Here is a 17,922-nt window from a genome sequence, read left to right on the forward strand (position 1 = left end):
TGTAGTGGAAAGGTTGTTTATGTGTGATGTGAAACAGATTGCTTTCCAATTTCAAGATGGTAGTTAGGCAAAAGGTAAGACAGGCAAAACAGATCTCAAAAACCTAGCAAACTTCCAGTAAAAAAAAACTTGACTAGAAGGCAGGCCATATTTGACCAATGTATTAGCTGAAAGTTACCTAGAGCTTAAAAACAGATACAAGTTCTTTGACTTTTTTTTAATGGAAGTATAGTTGGTATATGGGGCGTCTCTGATAGCTCAATTGGTAAAAAAAAATCTGCCTGCAGTGCAGGAGACCCCAGTGCCATTCCTGGGTCGGGAAGATCTGGAGTAGGGAAAAGCTACCCACTCCAGTATTCTTGGGCTTCCCTTGTGGCTCAGCGGGTAAAGAATCCGCCTGCAATGCAGGAGGCCTGGGTTCGATCCCTGGATTGGGAAGATTCCCCTGGAGAAGGGAAAGGTTACCCACTCCAGTGTTCTGGCCTGGAGAATTCCATGGACTGTATAGTTCATGGGGCCGCAAAGAGTTGGACACGACTCTCACTTCCTTAGAGCTGATGTATAATATTAGTGTCATGTATACAATGAGTGATTCAAAATTTTTACAGATTATACCTCATTTAAAGCTGTGCAAACACTGGCTCTTTCCCTGTGCCGTAGAGCGTGTCCTTGCGGCTTATTTATTTACACACAGTGGTTTGTGCCTCCTGACCCCTTTTCCTTCCCTGCTCCCCTAACCCCACTGGCAACCACTAGTTTGCTCTCTGTATCTCTGAGGCTATTTCTGATTTGTTATATCCAGTCATTTATTTTTTAGATTGCACACATAAGTGATCACATATTCATCCTCTGCTACCCTGCCCAGCAAACCCTAAATTTTAAAATTTGATATGACCCATCGGATGCCGATGTGTTCTTTGTCACTTACAGGTGAGGAAAGGGAAGTTTCCAGAGAAAATCACTTGCCAGCACTGCACAGCCCGTAAGGAGCAGGGCTGCATAGCCCGTAAGGAACAGGGCTAAGGCTTCAAGGTCAAATGTGCTGAAGGACGTCCTCGGGGTTGGGAAGGGAGCACGTGTGTCCAGATCAGGCCGTGGAGGGAAGATGGGTGGAGACACTGAGGGTTTACATCTCCCAAGGAGCGTAGGTTCGGATACATTGGCCAGCGTTTCAAGGTGAGCACCAGTAGAACAACATGCCAGGAGGCTCTCACTCAGAACTTTCCAGATGAGAAGAGGACAAAAGAGCAAGGAGAGGAACGGAGGAAAAACACAATCTGTGTAGGATGGAGAAGTGGAAAAGCACAGGCAAGCTTAGTTTAGACACGATCCCGTCAAACGGCCGGATGGGATGCACTGTTGATCCTACGATTTACATTCCTTGTAGAAAGTAAAAGATGTGCAGAAGAGGTGAAAGAAAAATAAAATTATTCTGCTCCATGAGACATCCCAGAGGCAGATGACATTGTTTAGTGGCTAAGCCATGTCTGACTCTTTTGCAACCCCGTGGACTGTAGCCCGCCAAGCTCCTCTGTCCATGGGATTGTCTAAGCAAGAATACTGGAGTGGGTAGCTATTCCTTTCTCCAGGGGGTCTTCCCAACCCAGGGGATTAAACCACGTCTCCTGTGTCTCTTGAATTGGCAGGCAGGTTCTCTACCTCTGAGTCACCTGGGAAGCCCAGGCAGATCATAGAGAGAGGCTAAAAGATACCCAAGAAATGCAACTGCAAATAAGATCGGAGGACAGTAACATGTCATACAAAGGAAGTGGCAACACACAAAAAAAGTTCATAAAGCAGGACCGAGTAAAATATCCTTATTATATTTTTAAGAAACAAGGAAATCTGGGGAGAGTATCTACCAAAACCCAAATGCAGGCAGTGCAGCTTGGTCAGGAAGGGTGAAGGGCAAGAGCAGAGAAGATTCTGGAAAAGAGCAGCGTTCCCCGCCTCTCTCTATCAGGCTTCTGGGCTGCTGCATGCTCTCTTGGCAGATCAGGTCCTTACACTTTGACCTGACGCAGTTTTGAGGGCTGCACACAAGTCCCACGGCCCCAGGTACCCGGTACAAATCGCCAGGAGAGTCCAGGAGGAAGCTTTAGCTCCACGCAAAGGACAGCATCTGACCTCCGGCCCTGGAGGATACCGTTGCAAAACACGGGAGGCAAAAGTCAAGGAAAACTGTAAAACGTGCGCGCCTCCCGTGAGACTCGTGGAGGGAAAGAGACACGCAGAGGGCAGACAACACAGCGCTGGTCATCTGAGCTCTCAGGCTGAAGGCGGGGTTTACCCCCAGTTCTGTTCCTCTCAAGCTGTTCGATTTTGTGCAAGTTATTTAAGCTCAGGGACTCAGTCTACTCATCTGTAAAACGGGAGTGATTATAGGAAGGCCTGGGCTTTCCAGTGAAGGGGATACGCTATGCATCGCCCTTTACTATAATTAATGGGGCTTCTTTGAAAAATAAGAATGACTTTCTCGTCACCCCCAGGCGAAGGGCTGGGAGCAGTAAAAAGTACATCGTGGAAAGACACCTTGAAAACAGGATGTTGAGGTACTGCTGTGACTGATGGAAAGCCATCAGTGACGGTTCCCGTCACCAGAGCCTTGAGGGAGTTGCTGAGAAATGGCGTCACTAGCCAAAAAGCTAAACAAAGTCCAGAAAGACCTGAAGGTTTGACACTGAGGACCATGCATTGTACATCTTTATCCCTGATCTGAGATTGTAAAGAACTGATACCTCTAGAGCCGGAACAGGGAAGTAGAAGTTAACAGTAAAAGGCATGCGAGGAGTAGGATCTGGGCTTTTGCCTGCGAGTGGCGTCAGCCCCCTGATCCCCACTGTATTTCTGAGTCTTCTTTTTCTTTATCCTTCTGCAGCTCCGCTCCCTCGGGTCGGTTCGTGGTTGGGCTGGTCCTTACATCCAGGTGGCTCAGAGGTAAAGAATCTGCCTGCCAGTGCAGGAGACACAGCCCTGGGTTCCATCCCTGGGTCGGGAAGATCCCCTGGAGGAGGGCATGGCAACCTCTCCAGGGTTCTTGCCTGGAGAATCGCATGGCAGAGGAGCCTGGTGGGTTACAATCCACAGCGTCTCAGAAGAGTCAGACACAACTGGGCAGGCATGTACACACGCATGGTGATGCCCACCTCATGAGGTTCTAATGTTTATTCAGTATGGCAATTTTTCACTGTGCCTGGCACATAATAAACACCACATGTGGTTGCTTCAGAAGGACATTATGCTACAAAATTAGCGCTATTCCACTTTTGAAATCCCAACTGGACAATTTTTTTAAATTGGGAAGCTGAAACTAAAGCTTATTCAGAAGAGTGCAGACATGGCTTGATCAAGAAAATATTGAAAAAGAAGATTAATGAGGGTATGCTTGCTGTGTTACAACACTCTAAAGTCAAGGAAGAGGCCAGCATGTTGAAAGAAAAGAATCCAGCCCAGAAGCCAACTGGGGTCAGAAGACATACTCTCTCTCCTAGATACAAAGTTCTTCTGAAAACAAAATGTCCGCATCATATTCTCTGGCAGGTATTATTAAGTATGATGATTTTGTATCTTCTGCAGAAGACAGTAGACACATAGGAACACTCAGAGTCTGTTTGTTTGACAGTCGTAGGCATTAATGAATTCAATCTGCCTCTATTTTGCTGGCCTAGCAATTTCTGGACTCATACAATTAATAAGAGAATAAATATGAGAGAATGGGAGGTAAATGAGGAAGACCTCACGTGATTATCACGGCCCGTAGGGAACAGATGAGTCTGCTTGGTGTGAGGGTTACCCTCACAGGATACCCTCAGGGGCGTTTTCAGGACATAGTTACAGGGGAGGGGAAGTAACAGACTCACGCAGCGGGCAGAGAGATGCTGGTCCCTATTCAACGTTCTCCACGAATTACACTTTCATGAAATTACAATTTCATGCAATTTCACAAGCAACTTTTTCACTTTTTTTTAGAATTGCCCCGTCTTTACCTGAAATGTTCAAAAAAAGACAGAACGGCAGCTCTTACCTGTTCAAAATGTTTCTTCAATAATATGAAAAACAAGACATACTGAAACCCAGCGGCTGCTTACAGAAATACTGGAGTGGGTAGCCATTCCTTTCTCCAGGGGATCTTCCCAACCCAGGGGATTAACCCACGTCTCCTGTGTCTCTTGAATGGGCAGGCAGGTTCTTTACCTCTGAGTCACCTGGGAAGCCCAGGCAGATCATAGCTCGTTGCAGAAACAACGAGCTTGTAGATCTCGGGAGGGCAGGTGCTTGGAGGTGACGTTGCTCTAAGGACCCGCCTACTCCCCACCGCAAGAAAGATGCTGCAGCGTGCTTGCATGCAACACAGCTCAGATGAAGATGAAAACTCAGTTCATTGTGTTCCCTTAAAAAAATTACATTCTACATCGCCATATTTCCACATCCAGATTTTAAGAACTAAATTTCAACGGAAACTTTTGAGTTACTTTCTGGCCTGTTTCTGTATTTGTCTTTTTTTTTTCCCAAATGGGTGCATGAGTGCTTCTCACAGGTATCCCCTGGACTCAGGACAGAGCGTGTGTGTGTGTTAGCTGCTCAGCCATGTCCAACTCTTTGCGATCCCATGGACAGTAGCCCGCCAGGCTTCTCTGTCCATGGGATTCTCCTAAGAATATTCGAGTGGGTCGCCGTTCCCTTCTCCGTGTCATATTTTTTTTTCTTTTTCACTTGTCTCTGCTCTGTTCTGAACTGTTTCTTTACTTATGTTTCTTTAAAAGCCTGTGTTGGGAGTCAGCTCTCCCACGAGGGCCTTGTATGAAAAAGCCAATTGGAAAAGACTAGCTCCCCTTTGATTTGATAGTACTTCATGCTTGCTGTGTCCAGCCAGCCATCTGCAGCTACGAACTCCCTGCTGAGGAGCTGGCGGGGAGACAAATGGAGAGCTATAATGAAGTCTCCATGTCACGTGAGCAGAGTTTTTGGCAGTCTGGCTGAATTAAGACCATAATCTTTTACGGAAGTCATTCTACACGGAACTATTCACAATAAACATGAAATTAAAAGCGTGATGTAGTAGTGACCCAAAAGGAATGTGAATTGTTCTCCAGGACCCGCGGAGACCCGTGGATGAACTGTTGATAGAGTCTCGCTCCAGCTTTCCTGAGAGTAAGTTAACCTCTGAAACCGTGCTTTTGCGTATGAAAATATAACTTGTGACTTCAAACAGGGAATGCCAAACACTTGGATGAAAACTGTTAAATGCAGGATGTTGTTAGCAAGTCATTTTGATTTTTCAAATCATCTGAGTATTTCATGTTGTATGGCTAAATAACCATTTGGAGAACCAAGGTTTATTTAAATTTTTACCCCATGACTAAAGCATATTTGGACAAATAGCATGTTTTATCTAAGAGACTATTGGATAAGCTGAAAGGAATGTGACTTTATGTTGCCTCTTTACTAGGATAAGCTATGTTTGTTTCTCAAACTGTAGAAATTGCTTATTCTTTTTTGTTCATTTCCAATTTTGCTGCCAGAGGCTTTATACGCACTGGGGGATACATGATTTTCTGAGTATTAATTTTTTTTTTTAACCAGCAACCTAAGGGTCTGAGCATTTAAATGATTTAACTGGCTATATTTTTGTTGACCTTGTTTATCATCCTAAATTTTTGTAAACTTTGTTGTGTAACATGATTATTCTCTGAATACTGGGAATCCTGTCTGAATGGGAAATGACTGGCTTTTATAGCCAAGTTATTATTTCTAGATCACTACGGGCTCCTATTCAGAGCAATTTAAGCTAAATGGATGTTTTGTGCAACTACAGTGAATAGTATTTTTATTTCTGACCAGGACATGCTGTGGAAAAAAGAATCAGCCTTAACAGTTAGAAACACCACAATCATGACTAGATCACGTTCATTATTCTTTAAAATATCCTGCAGCACACGCACTCATCCACAGCAAGAACGTAGAGGAGACCCCGGCAGTGTGTTAACCCTTGCAGACACCACGGTCCACTGCAGCTTTGGTTTCCTGCCTGAAGTGTTTCATATACTTGCATATTTTGTTTGTTTGTTTGTTTCTGGCTGCACTGGGTCCTTATTGCCGTGCAGGCTTCTGCCGAGCTGCAGCCCGGGGGCTTCTCTTTGCGCTGGCGTCTCCTGTCGCAGGTCACGGGCTCCCGGGCCCTCGGGCTCCAGACACAGGCTCAGACTCACGGGCTTAGAGGCTCTGCGCAAGCAGGGTCTTCCCAGACCAGGGTGTGAACCAGTGTCCCTCGAATTGCAAAGCAGATTCGTAACAACTGGGGCACCAGAGAAGCCCTGAAATATTTTGGTTTGGTTTCAGTCAGAGTCTCCAGCTGCCACAGTCTTCTCTGATGACGTTGTTATCAGGAACTCATCCACATAGCTTCTAAACCCTTCCTTCACTCCTGGACAGGTTCTAAACCTGAATCCATGCCCTCAAGAGAGGTGTCATTGTACAGCTCGGGAGGTAAGAAGTGGGACCTGAGGGTCACTGGACCAAAATCAAGGTGTTGGCAAGGCTGTGCTCCTTTCTGGAGGATGTAGGAGAGATTTCTGTTTTCTTATCTTTCTTGGCTTCTAGGCACATCTGTGTCCCTGGCTCATGCCCTTCTTTCTCCATCTTGGAAGCAAACAACAGGCTGAGTCCTTGAAACAGCACTATAGGGGCTTTGCAGCTGGTGCCGTGGTAAAGAACCCGCCTGCCAACGCAGGCGACGCAAGAGATGCGGGTTTGACCCCTGGGTTGGGAAGATCCCCCGGAGGAGGAAATGGCAACCCACTCCAGTATCCTTGCCTGGGAAATCCCATGGTCAGAGGAGCCTGGCAGCTACAGTCTATGGGTTTGCGAAGAGTCAGACACGACAGAGACTAAGTGTGTGGCTAAGCACACACACTGCATCGCTTCACTCTGACCTCCTCTTCACTCTGACCTCCTCTTCACTCTGACCTCCTGCAGAAGGTCAGAGTCCTCCCTTCTGCACGTCTAAGGACCCTTGTGATGACGCTGGGTCTGCCCTGAGAATCCAAGCTCACCTCCCTGGTTTGAAGGCAGTTGGTCACCAACCTCAGGACAGGCTGCTGATTTTACTCTCCTGGGCCCCAGGGGCATTGCTTAGTGGAGAGGTCTCCAGAACTTGGCAACCTGGGTTAAATCCCTCCTGGCCTCATGGACCTGTTTGTGCTGCAGTTTCCTCATCTGTGGAATGGGGAGAATAGTATCCCAGAGATTTATTGGAAGGGTTAAACTAATTTTAATAAAACACGTAGAGCTGGAACATAAAAAAAGCATCATTGAACATAGTTAGTTTTATTTCCTTTCCAATCTCTTATGTTCAAACTCCTTCCACTCTCTCATTGTTTCAGCTGAATGATTGAATGATTGGTTCAAGCAAAGTCCCTGTCTGTTTTGATCATTTATCTTCCTGAGTTTAAAACTCCCGTTTCACCTGCTGCCTCTACTCCCATCCCCACTGGTCGCCTTTTATTTTTTTCTAATTGGATGAAAGATTCTTTAAATTCAATTGTTGTTGTTGTTCAGTCGCTCAGTCGTGTCTGACTCTCTGCGACCCCATGGACGGCAGCACGCCAGGCTTCCCTGTCCTTCACCATCTCCTGGAGCTTGCTCAGACTCATGTCCATTGAGTCGGTGATGCCATCCAACCATCTCATCCTCTGTCGTCCCCTTCTCCTCCCGCCCTCATTTTTCCCCAGCGTCAGGGTCTTTTCCAGTGAGTCAGCTCTTTGCATCAGGTACTTTACAGTTTCCAAAAGTTTCACACACGTGAATTCGTATAAGCCCAGGACCACCCTTCCCCTACCTACCCCTGTGTCTCTCTCCCCGCCCCCACTGACAACCACTGGTATTTGTCTGTGAGAGTCTGTGTCTTTTTTGTTTTGTTCACTAGTTTGTAATATTTTTTAGCTTCCATATACACGTGGTGCCATGCAGTACTTGCCTTTCTCTCCCTGCCTTATTCTACTTAGCATAACGCTCTCCAGGTCCATCCTTGTTGTTGCAAATGGAAATGTTTCATTCTTTATAGCTGAGTAATATTCCATCTTCTGTAGCCATTCTCTGTTGGTGGACACTGGGTTGCTTCCACACCCTGGCGATCGTAAATAATGCTACGATGAACATTGGGGAAGTGACAGTCGAAGTCCCTCAGTCGTGTCTGACTCTTGGCAACCCCAAGGACTATGCAGTCTGTGGAATCCTCCAGGCCAGAATACTGGAGCGGGTAGCCTTTCCCTTCTTCAAGGGATCTTCCCAACCCAGGTCTCCCACATTCCAAGCAGACTCCTCACCAGCTGAGCCACAGACGGAGCCTGAACACTGGGGTGCAAGTATCTTTTAAAATGAGTGTTTTTGTTACTTTCAGGTATTGCCCAGGCGTGACACTGCTCAGCCATATGGCAGTCCTGTTTTTAGTTTTGCAAGAAACCTTAGCGTGGCTGTCCACAGCGGCTGCACCCACTGACATTCCCACCCACCGCACTCAAGGGCTCCCTTTCTCCACATCCTCACCGACATTTGTGACTTGTGGTGTTTCTGCTAATGGCATTCTGAGCGTTGTGAGGTGACATCTCACTGCGGTCTGGGTTTGCATTTCCCCGACGATCACCGATATGATACTGACCATCTTTTCTTGCGCCTCTGCCTTTCCTCTTTGGAAAAATGTCTGTTCAGCTCTTCTGCCCACTTTCAATAGGGTTGTTTGTTTTGGGGGGGTTGAGTTGTAGGTGTTGGTTATATATGTTGAAATGGCTGTTGGTCACCTTTTCATTGTCCTGGATATTCTTTATTGCTCGCACTATTAATTAATACAGACTTCCCAGCTGGCTCAGTGGTAAAGAACCTACATGCCAATGCAGGAGACGCAGGGTCAATCTCTGGGTTGGGAAAATCCCCTAGAGAAGGGAATGGTGACCGACTCCAGTATTCCTGGGAAATCCCAAGGAGAGAGGAGCCTGGTGAGCTATAGTCCACGGGGGCGCAAAAGAGTCAGACAGGACGGAGCAGCTGAGCATGCCTGCATTAATGAATATAAATGACGCAGCGGTATCACTTTCAAACTTCTTTTGCATTTTCTGAATTGGCACTGTGTTTTCAAACCTCTTCACGTGGATCAGTGGGTACTGATTCACTGCCTCTGAATCCTACCCGGTACTCCATGAACTGTATCCATTCAAATCTGATGACACTGCACCGCGATGCTCTCCACTCTGACGAGCCTCCTGGGACAGGCCCCGCGTGGGCGCGTGTGGGCGTCTCCTTGGCGTACACAGCAGGAGCGGTGAGGAGCTGGTGGTGAGCCCGAGAATGGCTGGGTGGTCTTCTCCCGCCAGCAGCACCTCGTGTTCCTTTATCCCGTTAAAGAACTGAACACGACTCTGCTGAATTCTCTGTTTCCTCAGTCTAATGAGGAGTCAACATTCAGTACGTGTGCACACACTTGTTTGGAGTTTTTCTTTTCATCCTGAGCTCCATCATCCCTTCACGCGTTTTTCAGCTTTTTTGGCTCCCTTTGCTACTCATGCAATTGGGAGCAGCTGCTGTGATGTTTCTCTTTGGTTGGGTTGCACAATGTTTTCTATTTCCAACCCTCACATTTTCCCCGTTTACTTTCTCCTTTTAAAATAAACAGGTCAGGATGAGCAAGAGGCACTTCAGTGTGGGCCAGCAAACGAGGGCGCTTCTTGGCAAGAATTTTCTTAGGAAATGGAGGATGAAGAGAGAGACCTTGTCGGTACGGTTCAGAGTCTATGTCATCTCATATTTAAAAGAGGACAGAGTACTTTCTTGTGCACAAACACTTTATCTGTTTTCCTTACTCTTTCATAGATATTCTATTTCTAATTAGCAGGTTGGATTTTTTTTTTTTCAAATTCTGAGCTTTGCTATTATTTCAAGTGAGATTCCTTTCAAATATGAAATTTCATTACGACATGTCTTATTGAAAGCAATTTGTAAAAAACTTATACTCAAAAACTCCGTGAAAAACAAAGCTATGAAAACAAACTCCCATTAAAAATAAAGCCTGAAAATGTATCCTACTGAGGTAGCAATTACATCTGAATTCATTTGAATATCATAAAGGAATAAGTACAGAAATTCAGCAGGAAAATAAAAGAAACTTACTTAATTCAGAACGTAATCAGAGCTTAATCCAGAAAGTAATACAAAACTAAAAAAAAAAAAACTCCAAGGACAAACTGTAGCACTTGCAAACCATTGTACTACGGACAGAGATGATGTTGGTTTGAAAGAAATCATGAGCAGAAAAACAGAGGAAAGGAAAACGGCATTTGAACTCTTGCTTGTAGTAAGCTTCCTAAGGATGATCGCATACTATTCATGTAGGAACTTTAGTAAATTCAGAAAAATCTAACTTAAAACCACTTGTAAAATACCCATATTTCAAGAGTGGATATATTAACATTTCACTTTCTGAACACTGTGAGTGTGCATGTGTTCTTTTAGCAAATGTGCACTGAGCGCTTAAATCGGCAGTGACTGAAGTGTGCAAAGACCCCCGAGTGGAGGAAGGGTTATATACGTGTAAATGCTGGAGTCTACGCTATGGGGATGTTTTATGTCTTTTTATCTCTTTTAGTATAAGGATTATAACTGTCAATTTATTTATCTAAACAGATATAGGTGTAAAAACAAACCGACATATGAGTTAAAGTACAATCATCTGGTGAATAAGATATATACCTCTTTTAAAGGCCATGTGTTACAATTATGGGATTCCCTTGTAGCTCAGACAATAAAGAATCCACTTGCAATGCAGGAGACCTGGGTTTGATCCCTATAACTGAACAATAAAGTGTGTTCTTATCAGATTTCAAATGCATTTGAAATTCTGGTACATTTCCAATTCCAGAATGCTATCACAATGAAAAAGGCTTTTAAAAGTCTTTTCAGGAAGCAATGTTTTGGAGTACATTTCCAATTCCAGAATGCCATCACAATGACAAAGGCTTTTAAAAGTCTTCTCAGGAAGCAATGTTTTGGAGCTATCTTCTTTTGCATTTGGGCAGCAGAAAATAAATATACCACTTCACTCCTGATTATGGAGGTGAATTGTCTATTTAATTTCAATGAACATTTCTTTATCATTCTCACTCAGGGGTCAACACGACCATTCATGAAGCAATCCAGCCTTTAACACTTGCACTGAAGTAAATAAACTTAAATTATTAATTATAATTGGAATTGACACTACAACTCTGCCTTGATGGATGATGTGCATATTTCAAAATACACGGATTAAAGGACAAAAGAAAGTCGAAACACTTAAACACTTAAAAACTGGAAGAGAGGAAAAAGCAATGTCCAAGCAACCAACAACAGAATGAAGAGTTTTTAAATTGTCTCTGATCAGTCCGTGGTAGAACATCTGTTGACTTGCTTCCTTTTTCTCTCACTGTTCTGTAGGAATGGCTCTTCTCGGGTCTTCTAGTGCTGTTTGCTCACCTGCTTTCCTCTAATCTACACCAAGTTAATGACTTCCCTCAACTGCCCGCTGTGGACTTGGGGCGTGTAGATAATTTTAATGATTCTGATTACGTTATTGCATTTGCTCCTGAATCCAAGACCACCCAGGAGATAATGAACAAGTTGGCTTCTGCCCCTTTCATTAAAGGTATGTTTTAAGCAGTTCGTGGTCATTTCCTTGTTTGCAAAATACACAAATTCATTTGCAATTTCTTTGATAAACTGTGTTCAACGTTCAAGTATCTAGATTTCGTTAACATTAATTCATATTCCTCTCGAGTATCAAGGAGATTTTCTTACTGGTTACTAGTCTTCTATTGAAGAAATTTTATATTAAAAGGGTGATCCTCATTGTAGTCCTTATCAAAATGAGACAGTCCAGGACCATTCAGACGTATGTTTGTGAGAAGACTCTGGGAAGATTGGTAGGTGGTGACAATGTGGCCTTTTAATCTCTTCAAATACTTCTTTGGTTTCTTCTCTGGCCGATCACCTTGCTTTGCCTGGTTCTGAGTCTGTATTAGGCTTCCCCCATGGCTCAGTGATTAAAGAATCTGCATGGAATGCAGGAAGCCCAGGAGACACGGGCTAGATCCCTGGGTGGGGACGATCCCCTGGAGGAGGCATGGCAAGCCACTCAGTGTTCTTGCCTGGAGAATCCCACGGACAGAGGAGCCTGGAGGCCACAGCCTACGAGGTCACACAGAGTCGGACACGCCTCAGCAGGAGCCCGAGTCTGGGTCTGGTTTGCCTCTGGTGCGCCCACGTGCCCGCCTCTCTTAGCCACGATGGGGTCTAGCGATGAGGCCTGTGAGGAGGCTGACATCACTCCCTTTTGACCTCCCAGGAGCCTACCCACACAGGTGCAGTCAGGAGGGTCTCCCTGACCTCGGGAGTGAGGGACCTGGGGTCTCTTATCCTTACAAAGACACGACTCAGATTCTCCCTCCTGCTGCTTTAGAGCGTCTGTCCGAAGCGCATGGGCTCCGCTGCTCCAGCGGGGGCCCATCCATCTCCTGCCTCAAAACCAAGGGCAACGTGCCCAACAGAACTAGGTGAGAAGGCGCCTCCTGCGACCTCAGAAGGTCAGGGGTGGGAACAGGGGCTCTGCGGGCCCGAGGAGAGAACAAGGACCCTGTCGGAGGAAAGCAGCGGCCCCTGCGGAGCGGACGGGCCGAGCCCGGGGCAGTGAGGCTGTCCCAAACCCCAGCCACGGCGCTGCCTCGGGGCTGCACAGAAATGTCACCGGCTGTGCCCTCCTCTCCCTCGGCAGGAAGAACCATCTCGGGCTGGCCTGATGAACAGAGCATGGGTAAGCTGGAGCTAAACTATTCTACAGACGCCGTGAGAGTCATCTTTAACAACAACTTCTCATACCATTTGAAGTTTTTGTGGGGACATAGAATCCCCACGATGAAGGAGCACAGAGACCATTCAGGTAACCTTGCTATTGGAAAAAAAATCTATTTTTTGCTATATTGTCATTAGCCACAAGGAGGCCTATGTGATAGTAGATGTCTACTATCTACAAACATACACAACATAAAGTTTAATTTCTGAACATACGTGAGATTCATTCTTATTAAATAAAGCCTATGATCTTAAGTGTATTTTTTAAAGAAATTATATTGCTATCATTCCTATGTTACTCCTAAATAAAACCTCAAGAAAAGGCTCTTGCTCAATGATTTCCAATCATTAAAAAAAGCAGTGCTTTATTGGCACAAGCAACAGAAGAACAAAACTCAACAAAACATTCTCAACTAATGGAGAGAATGGATGATAAGATTTAATGAAAAGTTGTTGAGAGAGGGTCTTAAGAACATTGATAAAGCACGTCTGGTATATTGTCCTTGGGTGAACCCCCCTGAGAACCCCTACCACCCATTATATTATTGTGGACCAGGAGTGTATTTTGGAACTTTGAAATTCTGATTTTCCCTGTATCCCAGACTGTCCCATATCATCATAATGGGTGTTTTCTTTCTTTCTTTTGTTTCCCCCTAAAGCTCATTGTCAAGTAGTGGATGAAACTGTCATTTGTGAAGCTTCTTTGTTCTGGGAGAAAGGCTTTATAGCTTTTCAAGCTGCTATTAATGCTGCCATCATAGAAGTGAGTATTGAGTTCAAGGAAACTAACTGCTTTGAAAATCTGGTTTTCATAGAGGGTGATCGAATGGCTCTGTCATTGAATTAATTTAGTCACTTAATATGGAACAACACGCTGAATAATCACCCTGCCTAAACCTTACGCCAAGCACTGAGGATTAAGAAAGAAGTAGAACACAGGCCCTTTTCTCCAGGGATCCTGGATCACGGGGCACAGAAATGTGAATAAACAGTTGTGAGAGTTCCGGCTCTGTCATGGGCGGGAAGTGATGGCGAGGCAGGCCACAGACAGAGGATTCTCTGGCGAGATGTATCAAAGGAGACTTACTGACCAAAGTGACACTTCAGAAGTGACTTCACCTGTGTGTAGAATTTCATCCACTGGAGATACTAAGTAAGGATATTCTAAGGAATCGAGACAAAATCTAGCATATTCCAGGATTTACAAGGGGACAAATCATATAGATGGACATACATATAGATTAAACGTGGAGTGAACGCATGTAACTTCTATAATGGAGACAAAATGCATGAGGCTATAATTAGCTTAATGCTAACACTGTGTTCATTGATGTCTTTCTTTAGATCACAACAAATCATTCAGTGATGGAAAAACTGATGTCAGTGACCGGTATAAATATGAAGATACTACCTTTTGTTGCCCAAGCAGGAGTTATGACTGATTTTTTCATTTTCTTCTGCATTATTTCTTTTTCTGCTTTCATATACTACGTATCAGTCAGTGTTACACAAGAAAGACAGTTCCTGAAGCCAGTGATGACAGTGATGGGACTTCGAGAGTCAGCCTTCTGGTAAACCCCATGGCTACACAGAGAGAGAACGAGTTAGCTGGTTGGACCCCCTAGACCTGGAAAGCATCATATTTAAACCTGATACTGTCATAAACTAGTGCCTTGTGTAGGAATGGAGTGAATGGACCTGTAGGTTCCATTACAACCAGTGGCCACGTTAAACGCATAATATACAGCACTTCATTTAATTCTTATTATTTTTCAGTAGAGGATAAGGAAGTTTAAACAGAATAAGTAACTACCTTCAGGGTCAGATAGGTACAGTATAGCAGAGAAAGGGTCAAACCAGCTTCATAGAAGGGGAAAGTTTATTCTTTCCTTATAAAGAAGCTTTCTTCCTGATTCTTTGAAATCAATCGCAAAAAAAAAAAGACAAAACTTATCTTCATTTCCATCTAAATATGTGTCTCTATATCCAGTGTCTATGTGTATAAATGTGTCTACATCCAGTCTTTATCCAGTCATCTGTGTCAGGGGTTGGTGAACTGAGTGGCCCATTTGTTTTTACAAAACTAGGAATAATTGGAGGCAAAAGGAAAAGAGGGGAGCAGAGGATGAGATGGTTGGATGGCATCACCGACTCAGCGGATGTGAATCTGAGCAAACTCCAGGAGACGGTGAAGCAGAGGGAAGCCTGGCATGCTTCTGTCCAGGGGGTCACAGAGAGTCCGTCATAACTTAGCCACTGACCAGCAACAACAAAAACTAGGAAAGGCTTTTACCTGAGTTTGAAAAAATCATAAGAACAATAATGTTCTAAGGCACCAACTTTTTATATGAAATTCAAAGTTCAGCATCTACAAATACATTTTTAGTGGAACACAGCCATGGTCAAACTGTTCATGTTGTCTGTGACTGCTTCTGTGTTACGAAGGTGGTGCCGAGTAGTAGCCGCAGAGACTATGGTCTGAAAAGCCTAAAATATTTACTATCTGGCTCTTCAGAGAAAAAGTTTGCTGATCCCTGCTTCATCATCTGCTTTGTTTGTTTTGGTTTTTGTTCCATGATGTTTATGTAATTACTGAAAGAGGAGGTCCAGAACTGACAAACCAATCATCATAAATGTCTTCCCTGGAAACCTCTCCCATTCACTCTCATCACGATACCCGGCTTTGCTGCCGTTCAGCTGCTCAGGCGTGTCCGACTCTTTGAGACCTGGTGGACTATAGCACGCCAGGCTCCTCTGCCCTCCACTCTCTCCAGAGTTTGCTCAAAGTCTTGTCCATTGAGTTGGTGATGCCATCCAACCATCTCACCCTCTGTCACCCCCTTCTCTTCCTGCCCTCAATCTTTCCCAGCATCAGGGTCTTTTCCACTGAGTTGGCTTTTTGCATCAAGTGGCCAAACTATTGGAGCTTCAGCTTCAGCATCAGTCCTTCCCATGAATATTCAGGGTTGATTTCCTTTGGGATGGACTGGTTTGATCTCCAGTTTATTTGTCTTATTTTGAAATTAGCTACCTTTTTTTACCCATTAACTTGTTTTATTGCGATCTTCTCCAGTAGAAGATGAAACTCAGGGGCAGAGAAGTTTGCTGACTTACGAGATGTTGTGTTCCCTTTACTCCTGGCATATGGCAAGCTTCACAAGACAGCTGCTAAAAAATGAATGAATCAAGGGGTGGAATAGCAGCACTTTGAACTGATGTTTTCTTTCTATGCCAGGCTGTCCTGGGGTTTGATGTACACTGGCTTCATCTCTATCACGGCCACTCTGATGGCCCTTATAGTGACATATGCCCCAGTGGTCGTCCTGACTGGCTTCATGGTGGTCTTCACCCTCTTTCTCCTCTACGGCCTGTCTTTGGTGAGTTGGTGAATTTTCTCTCTCTCTCTCTCTCTGAACTCTTGTTCAGAGAAAACTACCAGTCATGTCTCACCGATTCTGCTCACATATCCTCTGTTCTGTTCGCAATATTTGAGTCTTTGCGTGAGACAGTATCTAGAGGTTGGGGGCAATGATGAAACATACTTCTGCATGATGAAATTCTTTTCCATTATGTCTCTGATGATTCCCGGTGGATTGTGGACCACCTGGAGCCTTCCTCTCCTTTCAGATAACGTTAGCTTTCCTGATGAGCGTGTTGGTGAAGAAACCCTTCCTGACGGGTCTGGTGGTCTTCCTCCTCACTGTCTTCTGGGGGAGCCTGGGGTTCACAGCTCTGTACAGACACCTTCCCGCGGCGTTGGAGTGGATCTTGTGTCTCCTTAGCCCCTTTGCTTTCACTGCTGGAATGGCCCAGGTGAGAGTTCATGAGACTATTTCACTTACTGTGTGTGCTCAGTCGTGTCCGACTCTTTTCAGCCCCATGGACTGTAGCCCACCAGGCCCCTCTGTCCATGGGATTCTCCAGGCAAGAATACTAGAGTGGGTTGCCATTTCCCTCTCCAGGGGATCTTCCCTACCCAGGAATCAAACCCATGTCTCTTGTGTCTCCTATATCACTGTGCCACCTGGGAAGGTTTTTAGAGTCCCCCTAGATAATTCATGCGACACATACTAAAGGTTAAAATTCCCACTTGCTTTTGTAAAGGTGCACATTGAAAAGACAGGAAAGGTTTTTCTTTCTCTCTCTCAGCACTATCCGTTTTCTTTTAGATCTGATTAATATACACTGATACCCCATTACTGGTGTGGTCAGCTTTTACTTTTATAGGACTGTCCCCCAAAGAACATTTATTTCATTTAATGCTCAAGAAACATGACCCTTCATGTTATTATCTCCAGTGTTTGAAAACCAATAATTCCCTAGAGACATTTTTAAGACTCACTTATTTACGTATGTATTTATTTATTTATGGCCGTGCTGGGCCTTCGTTGCAGTGGGCAGCCTTTTCCGGTCGAGGCAAGAGTGGGGTCTGCTCTTCACGGCCGCGCACGGTCTCTCTCCGCAGTCGTTCTCACGGTGCTGAGCGCTGGCTCTGCGCGCAAGCTCAGTAGTTGTGGTTCCCGGGCTTAGTCGCTCTGCGGCAGGTGGGACCTTCCCAGACCAGGGATCTAACCCGTGTCCCCTGCATTGGCAGGCGGATTCTTAGCCCCTGGACCACTAGCGATCTCCTAGAACACATTTTTATTTTTTGATAGGCCAGACTGACCTCCTCTCGGAAAATTTAGTTCTGGTTACCACACCATAACTTGTGCTGAGTTGCTTCCCTGACGGCTCAGATGGTAAAGAATCTGCCTGCAATGCGGGAGACCTGGCTTCGATCCCTGAGTTGGGAAGATCCCCTGGAGAAGGGAACCGCTATCCACTCCAGTGTTCTGGCCTGGAGAATTCCATGGACAGAGGAGCCTGGTGGGCTACAGTCCATGGGGTCACAAACACCGCTACTAAGAAATTATTCTTCTGTCTTCTGCCTGACTGCAAAAGCACTCCAGCCCTCTCCCTTTCACTCTCAAATAGCGTCCTCCCTCTAGAACCCCTGCATCTCCTCCACGGTCAGCCTGGTGAAGTCCCCCGGCAGCCCAGCTCCAGTATCAG

At 45.2% G+C, this 17,922-nt stretch overlaps 1 protein-coding gene across 3 annotated transcripts in view; it reads left to right on the plus strand.

The window, feature by feature from the left end:
- The first annotated feature begins 4,856 nt into the window (after positions 1 to 4,856).
- Positions 4,857 to 17,922, plus strand: part of LOC122695609 (ATP-binding cassette sub-family A member 9-like) — a 63,387-nt gene continuing 50,321 nt past the window's right edge. For 2 of the 3 annotated variants that reach the window (XM_043905704.1, XM_043905705.1), the window contains exons 1-8: positions 4,858 to 5,151; positions 9,665 to 9,766; positions 11,461 to 11,668; positions 12,794 to 12,958; positions 13,530 to 13,633; positions 14,215 to 14,441; positions 16,106 to 16,247; positions 16,498 to 16,683. In XM_043905704.1, the coding sequence (XP_043761639.1) occupies positions 9,671 to 9,766; positions 11,461 to 11,668; positions 12,794 to 12,958; positions 13,530 to 13,633; positions 14,215 to 14,441; positions 16,106 to 16,247; positions 16,498 to 16,683 (1,128 nt within the window). In that variant the 5' untranslated portion in view covers positions 4,858 to 5,151; positions 9,665 to 9,670. Of the gene's footprint in view, positions 5,152 to 9,664; positions 9,767 to 11,460; positions 11,669 to 12,793; positions 12,959 to 13,529; positions 13,634 to 14,214; positions 14,442 to 16,105; positions 16,248 to 16,497; positions 16,684 to 17,922 lie in introns of all 3 variants that reach the window. The other variant, XM_043905706.1, reaches the window with a different exon arrangement.

Source organism: Cervus elaphus, chromosome 5, assembly GCF_910594005.1.
Source record: "Cervus elaphus chromosome 5, mCerEla1.1, whole genome shotgun sequence".
In the NCBI taxonomy this organism is placed as follows: domain Eukaryota; kingdom Metazoa; phylum Chordata; class Mammalia; order Artiodactyla; family Cervidae; genus Cervus; species Cervus elaphus.